The sequence below is a fragment of the Salvelinus alpinus genome, unplaced genomic scaffold, assembly GCF_045679555.1.
Source record: "Salvelinus alpinus unplaced genomic scaffold, SLU_Salpinus.1 scaffold_44, whole genome shotgun sequence".
Lineage (NCBI taxonomy): Eukaryota > Metazoa > Chordata > Actinopteri > Salmoniformes > Salmonidae > Salvelinus > Salvelinus alpinus.
The window spans coordinates 44,128-56,339 of NW_027255985.1; the positions used below are offsets into that span (position 1 = coordinate 44,128).

Below are 12,212 nucleotides of genomic sequence, written 5' to 3' on the forward strand. Positions count from 1 at the left end.
TTCAATGAGAATCGTTGGTTTGTAGGGGCAGTCGCTATTTAGCTTTTTGTCTGAACGTATTTTCTCAACTGCGATACCAACTCCTGTCAGCTGATGGCGATGTGCGTCTTTCAGGTGATTCTGCCACTGTGACGTATAATCTAGTCTAACTTTATGGAAAAAGGTTTAATTAATAACTCTAGCAACTCCTCTCATACTGGGAATAATTACAGGTGCACCTTACTATCTTATACCTTACTATCTTATACTATATCATACATGGTCTTAACTAGTAAACACAAATTCTAGTTTTCATCCAGTTCACATAGATAGATGGCTCAGCCCTCTTCACACCTCCAAGGTGCCCCCCTCACACAGGAATACACACCCAAAGCCTACCCAAAGCCTCCGAGGCTTTTCTAAAAACTCCACTTGTTTCGCTCACCTTTTTTTCTTATTTTTTTTAACTACGTTTGAGATGTGGTATCCACTCGGCTCGCTGCCTCTCAGATCAAAGGTGGGTCCATCTGCTCCGTTCCCGAAGTGTGGTCTCCTGAGAGATCCCTCGTGTACCATTTACCCAGGTCGTCAGGAGCGTCACCAAATGAAGATTCACATCCCCATCGCCCAAAAGTGGTTAATTTCTTTTATATCAAATAAGGAGAGACAAACTTATCACACAAGTCAGTTATTCTTAAACTAAATCTTTATTCACTTATTAATAAGGGAGCAGGTCAAGACAACGCACACATATAAAGTCAATAAATTGAGTGCTCTACGATAATGATGGCTGGTCGACAAATCACCCCCAGATGATTCGTTGAGAGCCACGATACAAAAGTACAAATGTCTTTTACGGCCAAGATACACCCCTTTCAACCTACATGACAAACAACAGATGTATAGAACAGGTCCCAAGATTAAGATTTGTATGAGAGATACCTATAATTCTCAGCAGACAGTATCTGCTGTAAAAACAGTTCTCTTTGTGTAGAGACCAAGGTCTGGCCCTGGGGTCATCTCTCCCTGGTACCATATAGAATAGAAACATTAACTCATGCTCTGGAATGCGGTCTCTTTAGGTTTTATCACCCAAAAGACATTGTAAATCTCCTGTCAGTGTTCTCTCCCAGAGGCCCATCCTCAGTAGAACACACAGACACAATAGTTCTAAGAACCCTCTATTCTGTTGCATAAAACAACCATTTGATCCAATAAAAGTATTATAACATAATCTTGCAGTTTTGCTCTCAGTGTTCACTGAAAGTTGACTAGTAACAACAACTGGGACCTAAAAGACACCCACCATGAGACCCACTAAATCTGCCCAAGAGGCAAACAAAAGAAAAACCCACACCAAACTTACAGACAGGAAGCAAACCAAAAAGGTGGAACAACTAAAGGTGTTGACTCTCCACATCTATCAAGACAACTGGAGCACTGGGCCAGACACTCTTAAATAGAACCTGGACCAGCTCAGGTGTAACACATACTGACTAACGAGGTGACACCAATCAGTGCGTCCTACATGCTAAAGTCCAACCTCAGAACATAAATGGAAAAACCAAAGACTTTAACACCTTCCCCCTTAAGACAACAGATATACCCTACATTTATGACTCTATGATTTTATTAGGATTGTTAATAAAATTGATTATAGACCGATTTATTATACTGCGTCAATGTGTATAGGTTGCAAGTACGTTGAAATTAAATTGTTGTTTTTTCACCTTTCACTTTCAACTAAAACCAAACTTAATATTGTAAGTCGGGCATAGTCTTATTTTCAACGACATTTTGCTAGGTGGGATATCCCCTATGTCACAGTTTAAACGTGTCCAAATCAATAGTCCAAATGCAGAAACAGTTTGTGATAAATTGAAAACCTAAACATAAAATGTACTATATACACAAACATCTGCCACAATAATCATATTACTTAAACAAGCACCTTATAAACTGCACAAGCACCAGAAACGCTGTTGTTTTGACAAGTAGCAATAAATAACTGATATCGATTAGGGGGAAAATCAGGTTGTATGTGCTGTTGAAACTAACAACTAAAAAAACACATGGAAATGGGAGATATATTTTACCTCACTAGTTAGAGGACAACCTGCAGAAGACAGTCAGCTACATTTTAGAGTGATGCATTTAAATTTAGGGATCGCTAAACAAAGGAACCCAACACTTATTTGTCATCACTCATCGATATCATGTTGAAATCAATTGTGCCGAGAGGAGGGAGATGAGGTTGCACGGCCTGTTAAAAATAACAGCTCAAAAACCCAACGGAATCTGGGAGTAATGTGTACATCCCTGGTTAGAGGACAATTTGTAGAAAACAGCTCGCTACATTTTGAAGTGTTGCATTTTGATTCAAGTGGGTCACCAACATGGTAAGTGTAACACAGCTCTTTTTTTGTTAATCACTTTTTGTTAAATCACATAAATAGTACTCTTTCAATTCAGAGCCTGGATTTCCCCCCGAGGCTAATATCCATATCATGCTGAAATCAATAGAACAGGGGACAAACATTTAGGGTTCTACATTGTGACATCATTAAAATACTCCTACTACAATGTTAAAACATTCTACATTGTGACATAATTTCATTGATATCATGAAACAACTTCTTCATGTATGTATTTTCTGATGTTTGATCAGATATCTTTTATCAGAGTATCTCTTGTCACACTGATCACAGCTATAAGATTTCTCTCCTGTGTGTGTTCGCTGGTGTAGAGTCAAAGAGCCAGATGTAGTACATCTTTTCCCACATTGACCACAGCTATAGGGTTTCTCTCCTGTGTGTGTTCTCTGGTGTTGAGTCAGATGGACAGATTGTCCAAAACTCTTCCCACATTGAACACAGCTGTAAGATTTCTCTCCTGTGTGTAATCTCTGGTGTCTAGTCAGATGGTAAGATCTACCAAAACTCTTCCCACATTGAACACAGATGTAAGGTTTCTCTCCTGTGTGTGCTCTCTGGTGCACTGTCAGCTCTCCAGAGTGACTAAAAGTCTTCCCACATTCGTCACAGCTATAAGGTTTCTCTCCTGTGTGTATCCTCTTGTGTTGAGTCAGATGGCAAGATCGACCAAAACTCTTCCCACATAAAACACAGCTATAAGGTTTCTCTCCTGTGTGTGTTCTCTGGTGCACTGTCAGCTCTCCAGATTGACCAAAACTCTTCCCACATTGATCACAGCTATAAGATTTCTCTCCTGTGTGTATTCTCCTGTGTTGAGTCAGATGGCCAGATTGACCAAAACTCTTCCCACATTGCACACAGCTGTAAGGTTTCTCTCCTGTGTGTGTTCTCTGGTGTAGAGTCAGAGTGCTAGATGCAGCAAAACTCTTCCCACATTGAACACAGCTGTAAGGTTTCTCTCCTGTGTGTGTTCTCTGATGAATTATAATGCCTGATGAGGTGAATCTCTTCCCACAGTCAGAGCAGCAGTGAGTTATCTTCCCTGTGGGTCTCTGCAGGCGTTTCTTGAGGTGTTCTGATCTGGAGGGACTCTTCTCTGCCTCTTCCGCATCATGATGTTGTTGAGGCTTCCCAGAGGATCCACGATAGTCCCATCTCTCTCCTGTGTGAACAACAAAGTCAGACAGATGGTTAAAGGCCCACAACAGCGGTAATCCACTGTAAAAGGTGATGCCAACAGCGTAGCCATGATGTTGTACAACAATTGACGTCTGTAATGAATGTTAAAATTATTTGACAATTGTCTTAAAATGAGCAAGAAGTCATATTTTGTCTTGTTTTCACATTAGTAGAAACATCTAAGATTGTTGACTAGAAATAAGTTATTCATGTTGTTGAAACTCTAAGCAGTGTGCCAGACGACTTTTGGTCTCCAATATAGGCCCCTTTCTGTGTTTGCTAGAATTGCGGCACGAGGGCAATTTGATTGCAGAAACTCCTCACTGCTAATGAGGAAACCGATAGTTATGGATGTACTATATCTGCCTGGAGCAAAAATGGTGAGCAAAGATTTTAGTTTTTCACAATGTATTCTGAATGTGAATGGGGGAAAACTCAGGGGAGTAACCTCCATTTCCAGGTTGCTTATGAGTACATTTCACACTACTTTGGATTATAATTGTAAGGCTCGTTTGAATGTCCTGTTTAATATAATGTTTGCTACAGTATTAAGAATTATGTGTAATTATTGAAGAATCACGTTAATGACAGTATCCATTTGGGTGTTGTCAATAAAGTTAAGACTTTGTGTATTTCACCTTTATTTAACCAGGTAGGTCAGTTGAGAACAAGTTCTCATTTACAACTGCGACCTGGCCAAGATAAAGAAAAGCATTACGAAAAAAAGAAAAAAAAATACGCCGTAGTAGCAAAGTAATTACAATTTAGCAAATTAACACTGGAGTGATAGATGTGCAAGTAGAAATACTGGTGTGCAAAAGAGCAACAAAAGTAAATAAAAACATGGGGATGAGGTAGGCAGTTGGATGAGCTATTTACAGATGGGCTGTGTAACAGCTGCAGCAATCGGTAAGCTGCTGAGATAGCTGATGCTTAAAACCTGTTGAGGATAGAGGGCGCTATTTTCACTTTGGGGAAAAATCGTGCTCAATTTAAACGGCCTCGTACTCTATTCTTGCTCGTACAATATGCATATTATTATTACTATTGGATAGAAAACACTCTCAAGTTTCTAAAACCGTTTGAATTATATCTGTGAGTAAAACAGAACTAATTTTGCAGCAAACTTCCTGTCAGAAAGTGAAAAATCTCAAATCGAGGGTCTGTTCCAGGCCCTCCCTATCATTTTGCTTGAGATTTATGACTATACATGCACTTCATACGCCTTTCACTAGATGTCAATAGGCTGTGAGAGGTGAAATGGAGTCTCTAGCTCTTTCTATGGTGAAAAGAGGCCTCTTGGAATGGAACCCAATTTCCTCTGTTCAGGATGACGCGGGATGGACATCAGCTTTGGCTTCTGTAAAGCTTTCCCTATAGACGTGTAATATCTCCGGCTTTGATTTTATTTGATAAATGTGACAATATCATCGTAAACTATGTTTTTTCAATATAGTTTAATCAGATTATTGAATTTTTTTCGGGAGTTTTTGCGTGTTCCGTTCCCTGCGTTTGTTCACGAAGGAGAGCTTAGCGGCACTTGGCTAGTTTTGCTTGCTAATTCGCGAGGGAAAAAGGCCATTCTAAAACCAAACAACGATTGTTCCCGACAAAGGACCCCTTGTACAACATTCTGATGGAAGATCATCAAAAGTAGGACCCATTTATGATGTTATTTCATATATCTGTCGAAAATTGTTTACTATTAGTTTGCGCCCAGATTTTGGGCGCTCTCTCGCCATAACGTAAGCTGGATGTCGTACTGAAGTTATTTTTAGAATTCTAACACGGCGATTGCATTAAGAACTAGTGTATCTATCATTTCCTATACAACATGTATTTTTTAGTAACGTTTATGAATAGTTATTTGGTCAGAATAGGTGAGTGTCAGAAATAGATCCGGACATTCTGGGAAAAAGATGCTACATGTTTACAATGTATAACCACGGAATTCAGCTCTAAATATGCACATTTTCGAACAAACAATATATGTATTGTGTAATATGATGTTATAGGACTGTCATCTGATGGAGTTTGAGAAGGTTAGTGAAAAAATTAATATCTTTTGCTGGTTTATTCGCTATGCTAACGTGCCTAACGAATCAATGCTGTTGTGTGGTTGGCTATTGTAGTAAGCTAATATAATGCTATATTGTGTTTTCGCTGTAAAACACTTAAAGAATCGGAAATATTGGCTGGATTCACAAGATGTTTGTCTTTAATTTGCTGTACATCATGTATTTTTCATAAATGTTTTATGATGAGTATTTCAATTTGGTCTCTGTAATTACTCTGGCTGCTTCTGTGCTATTTCCGATTGTAGCTGCAATGTAAAACTATGATTTATACCTCAAATATGCACATTTTTCGAACAAAACATAGATTTATTGAATAACATGTTATAAGACTGTCATCTGATGAAGTTGTTTCTTGGTTAGTTTGGTTGGTTATTGGTTAGTTTGGTTGGTTTTGTGCATGCTACCTGTGCTGTGAAAAATGTATGTGCTTTTTTGTATTTGGTGGTGAGCTAACATAAATATACGTGGTGTTTTCGCTGTAAAACATTTAAAAAATCGGACATGTTGGCTGGATTCACAAGATGTTTATCTTTCATTAGCTGTATTGGACTTGTTAATGTGTGAAAGTTAAATATTTTAAAAATATATTTTTTGAATTTCGCGCTCTGCCTTTTCAGTGGAATGTGGGAGGAGTGGCGCTAGAGGAACCCCTGTCCTAGACAGGTTAAAGTTAGTGAGGGAGATATGTCTCCAACTTCAGCGATTTATGCAATTCGTACAGTGGAGGTAAACCTAGGAATTGAGTGACGATAAGAGAGGTTTCATCTCTGAAGGCACCAGTTATGATAGGTGAGATCACCGCATGTGTGGGAGGTGGGAAAAAAGCCTGAGCCATGTTGAGTGGGACTAGGGGCTCCGCAGTAAACTAAAACAATGATAACTACCCTAAACAACAGTATACAAGGCATATTGACATTAGAGCGATATAAAGTGAGGCATAAAGCAATCACAGGCGCTCCTAGTGGCCGGAGACTTTAAAGCAGGGAAACTTAAATCAGTTCTACCAAATCTCTATCAACATGTTAAATGTGCAACCAGAGGGAAAAAATGTAGATCAACTGTACTCCACACACAGAGACGCGTACAAAGCTCTCCCTCGCCCTCCATTTGGTAAATCCAACCACAACTCTATCCTCCTGATTCCTGCTTACAAGCTAAAATTAAAGCAGGAAGCACCAGTGACTCGGTCTATAAAAAAGTGGTCAGATGAAGCAATGCTAAACTACAGGACTGTTGTGCTATCACAGACTGGAACATGTTCTGGGATTCTTCTGATGGCATTGAGGAGTACACCACATCAGTCACTGGCTTTATCAATAGGTGCATCGAGGACGTCGTCCCCACAGTGACCAACCCAAATCCCATACCTCAACCAGAAGCCATGGATTACAGGCAACATCCGCACTGAACTAAAGGGCAGAGCTGCCACTTTCAACCCGGAGGCTTACAAGAAATCCTGCTATGCCGTGCAACGAACCATCAAACAGGCAAAGCATCAATACAGGGCTAATATTGAATCATACTACACCGGCTCTGATGCTCGTTTTATGTGGCAGGACTTGCAAACTATTACAGACTACAAAGGGAAGCACAGCCGAGAGCTGCCCAGTGACACGAGCCTACCAGACGAGCTAAACTACTTCTATGCTCGCTTCGAGGCAAATCACCGACAACAATGAGACAGCTTATAGGGAGGAGGTCAGAGACCTGGCCGTGTATTTCAGCACCTGGCAACGCAGATGCTCGTTGGCGCGTGTGAGCAGTGTGGGTGCAATGATTGAATAATATGTATGTGTAAATTGATTTTGCAACGTTCGCACACGCAACACATCCGGTTTGGGCAGCGTGTAAGTGGACGAGGGTGTGTCTTTTAAGTGTTCGGACCGCTGCCAATATGTAGCTGGCTAACCTCAGAAAAGAAGAAGACATGGTAGGAACCAAAGTGTTGGTCAGTGTTTCCAGGTGACCCTAATTAGATCTTACATTACATGTTCTTACTTCATGTAGCCCGGCTAGCTAGCCAACATATTTATACTTCGCTTACTCCTCTCTGATAAGATACCGCTGCACAAACATGCTTATCTAGGCCTACACCAGCACTGGTACCAGGCAGTATTAGCTAGCTACGTTTGAGCTGACTCTTAATACATTTAGCAAGCTAGCTAGCCCGCTAACTAGAAATTAGTCAAGTCAATAAACGTTGGGTAGTTAGTTAGATAGAATATAGTTAATATACTGGCAAGTTTGATGTATAAGTAGCCAACTAATGTTAGGTAGCTAGCTAACATACAGGTACATACTGCTGTAATGATATGCTATGTGGTTCGTAAAGACAGCGTAGCTAACAAATTATCAGCCAACGTAACTTATTTGAAAAGTCATTACTTTATTACATTGCTCAACATTTTCTTAACATGTGTCATAATTAGTTAAAGCAATGAATTTGTATCTGCTCTCGTGGGACTTTGGCTGCATATTTTCGCCATATTCTTCAAACCTGAAAAAGTTGTGAAGCCACGCCCATTTTCTGAAGAATTGCATTATGTGCCCTAAAAGTACAGAAATAGTGTCCACTGCGTGTATACTTCGTATTTTGGGAAATGTGGTACAACATCCAGGAATTTTTGGCATTCTAACTGTATCCATACAAATAAGGGAGAGGGAATTAGGGGGATACCTAGTCAGTTGTCCAACAATGTATTCAACTGAAATGTGTCTTCTGCATTTAACCCAAACCCTCTGAGTTGCGGGGGCTGCCATAATCGACATCCATGTCTTCGGCTCCCGGGGAACAGTGGGTTAACAGGCTTGTTCTGGAGCAGAACGACAGAGTTTTACCTTGTCAGCTCGGGGATTCAATCCACCAACCTTCCGGTTACTGGCCCAAAGCTCTAACCACTAGGCTACCTCCTCTAACCACTAGGCTACCTCCTCTAACCACTAGGCTACCTCCTCTAACCACTAGGCTACCTCCTCTAACCACTAGGCTACCTCCTCTAACCACTAGGCTACCTCCTCTAACCACTAGGCTACCTCCTCTAACCACTAGGCTACCTCCTCTAACCACTAGGCTACCTGCCGCCTTAATAAGCATACTATATACTCAATTTACGTCACAAATAGTGCGGTTAGTATGAGTATTCAAACACAGCTCGGGTCTTTGGGCTGCCATTCTGTTTGTATTTAAATCCTAGATTGCCCCTTTAGCAAAGCCACAACAATCAACCAATCTGCAGTTCAAACAATAACAAAACTAATTCCACCACTGTTTTGGTAATAAGATGATGGGACAGGAGAAATGTAACGACTCTCAAATTCATAGACAGACCTATGGATGCAAGGACTGACCATCCATGATATCAACATTATAGTTTTAACCATGTTGAGGCAATACAGTGTTGATTTACATTGTTTCTTAACAGAGTAAAAAAAGCTTATTTTGGGTTCTGATGGGGTACAACAGTTGAACTAAGCTCATGAGGCATGTGTTATATTCTTCAAGAATCAATGGATAGAAATAAATCATTTAAATGTAGCAATTGCAGATTTCCCCTTTAACACCACACATCAGTTCAACAACTGCCTCTGTTTTTAACATAGTAACGGTACCTACAGTTGAAGTCGGAAGTTTACATACACCTTACCCAAATACATTTAAACTCAGTTATTCACAATTCCTGACATTTAATCCTAGTAAAAATTCCCTGTCTTAGGTCAGATAGGATCACCACTTTATTTTAAGAATGTGAAATGTCAGAATAATAGCAGAGGTTACAGTAGGTTATATCCAAGTGGTTGTATCTCTCTAGGTCATGCCAGTAGGATACAGTAGGTTGTATGTCTCTAGGTCATGCATGACACAGTAGGTTGTATCTCTCTAGGTCATGCCAGTAGGTTACAGTAGGTTGTATCTCTCTAGGTCATGCCAGTAGGCTACAGTAGGCTGTATCTCTCTAGGTCATGCCAGTGGGCTACAGTAGGTTGTATCTCTCTAGGTCATGCCAGTAGGTTACAGTAGATTGTATCTCTCTAGGTCAAGAGAGTTTGTTGCAGTAGGTTGTAACTCTCTAGGTCATGCCAGTAGGTTACAGTAGGTTGTAACTCTCTAGGTCATGCCAGTAGGTTACAGTAGGTTGCATCTCTCTAGGTCATGCCAGTAGGTTACAGTAGGTTGTAACTCTCTAGGTCAAGAGAGTTTGTTGCAGTAGGTTGTAACTCTCTAGGTCATGCCAGTAGGCTACAGTAGGTTGCATCTCTCTAGGTCATGCCAGTAGATTACAGTAGGTTGTAACTCTCTAGGTCATGCCAGTAGGTTACAGTAGGTTGCATCTCTCTAGGTCATGCCAGTAGGTTACAGTAGGTTGTAACTCTCTAGGTCATGCCAGTAGGTTACAGTAGGTTGTAACTCTCTAGGTCATGCCAGTAGGCTACAGTAGGTTGTAACTCTCTAGGTCATGCCAGTAGGTTACAGTAGGTTGTAACTCTCTAGGTCATGCCAGTAGGTTACAGTAGGTTGTATCTCTCTAGGTCATGCCAGTAGGTTACAGTAGGTTGTAACTCTCTAGGTCATGCCAGTAGGTTACAGTAGGTTGTAACTCTCTAGGTCAAGAGAGTTTGTTGCAGTAGGTTGTAACTCTCTAGGTCAAGAGAGTTTGTTGCAATAGGTTGTAACTCTCTAGGTCATGCCAGTAGGCTACAGTAGGTTGTAACTCTCTAGGTCATGCCAGTAGGCTACAGTAGGTTGTATAACTCTAGGTCATGCCAGTAGGCTACAGTAGGTTGTGTCCAAGTGGAAACAATTATCATCCCAATGTGAAAAGTATCAAATTTGATCAACAACAAAATGAATGGCTTACTTGCTACGTGAGGTTTACTTCATCTAACAGAAGTTTGGTAATGCTTAAGTTGTTATGTGGACACGTGACATACCGACAACTTTGATAAAAACACTATAGGAGTTGTCTCCAGATCGCTATGCATATTCATGCTAGTAGGTTAGCATCTCTCTCCATTAAATACAGGCGGTGCATATTCATGCTAGTAGCTTAGCATCTCTCTCCATTGAATACATGCGGTGCATATTCATGCTAGTAGTTTAGCATCTCTCTCCATTGAATACATGCGGTTGACGTCAACAACCCTCATAGAACATAAACAATAGTTTACAATAATAAGAAGTATCCACCAATCCAAAGAAAGGATAGGCGGGAGCTAGACAACCCGCAGTGCCGCTTTGTGGACAACGACTCCCATTGTTAGGGCAGAGAGACATCTTGTCAGTATATCCATAATCTTTGGTGTAGCCAACCCAACTCTCGCATGGCACTATTGGGGGGAACGGTGTGTAGTAAAACATCACTACACGGAAATCACAACATGCCATGCCCCCCAGTCTACGGTCAGCAGATATATATTTGAGAAGGGTCTATGGTAAGTCACTTTTTGGAAACGGAACGGAAAAAACAAGGGGTAGCTTGCTCTCTACTTCGTCTGACGGGCCAACTCCGAATATCCAAAGTTAAAAACAAATTGAAGACGGTACTTACTGGTGTTAATCAGATCTCCTATCTCCTCCTCTTCATCTTTCAATGTGACAGTAATCTCCCCTTCCTTCTTCACTCCAAAAACGGCATCCTCCTCTTTCCCTTCCTCCTCTTCTTTTACTGTAACATCCCCCGCCTCCTCTTTCACTCTGAACGCGTCTTCCTCTTCTTTCACTGAAACGTCTTTCTCTTCTTCTTTCACTGTAACAGACTCACCCTCTACTTCTTGTTTTACTGTGACATCCTCCTCTTCCTTCTCCTCTTTCACAACAATGTTCTGCCACAGACCCTCTTTCTCCGTCCAGCAGACCTCCTCTTCTTTAACAGGAGGAGAGTAGTTTAGGGAGCTCATGGTCGAGGATGTTAGCTAGCTATCATTAGCGACTACGCTAGTGCTAACTAAACCAGCAAGATACTATAGCTGACTAATACAAAATAACGTAATATTAAATTAAATAGGTTAACAAGTAGATACGACAGAAGTGTGTCTACAACACAGTAGCTAATATACACCGAAAGCGTATAAATAGCTTGAATCTTTCGGTTATGTTGGCTAGCAAGCTACCGGGGTGGTTGACGAGCTGTTTCTGAAGAACCGTCCACTAGATTATACGTCACGGCAGCAGCATCGGCTGAAAGACGCACATCGCCGTCTGCTGACTGGAGTGGGAAACGCAGTTGAGGATCATATTTTATTTTCAGACAAAGATTATTTTAAATGGATTTAATTAAATAATACTATTATATTGACACATACAAAGACAGGAATGTGTTGATTGATTAGTGCGAATATTTTTTTTTTACTACAGCACATTTAAGGCAGTTTCAATAAGTCATACTAAATCTAAAAAAAAAAGGTTTTTTATTTTTTTATTTCACCTTTATTTAACCAGGTAGGCCAGTTGAGAACAAGTTCTCATTTACAACTGCGACCTGGCCAAGATAAAGCAAAGCAATTCAACACATACGACAACACAGAGTTACACATGGAATAAACA

The 12,212-nt window shown here is 40.6% G+C and overlaps 1 protein-coding gene across 1 annotated transcript; it reads right to left on the bottom strand.

Moving 5' to 3' along the window:
• Nucleotides 1-673: 673 nt before the first annotated feature.
• On the bottom strand, nt 674-11,873 carry LOC139567111 (zinc finger protein 180-like). The gene is made up of 2 exons (XM_071388601.1): nt 11,218-11,873; nt 674-3,576 (listed from the first exon to the last, which is right to left on the bottom strand). Exons 1-2 carry the CDS (start codon nt 11,564-11,566, stop codon nt 2,618-2,620), a joined length of 1,308 nt encoding a protein of 435 aa, XP_071244702.1. The 5' UTR covers nt 11,567-11,873; the 3' UTR covers nt 674-2,617.
• Nucleotides 11,874-12,212: the final 339 nt, after the last annotated feature.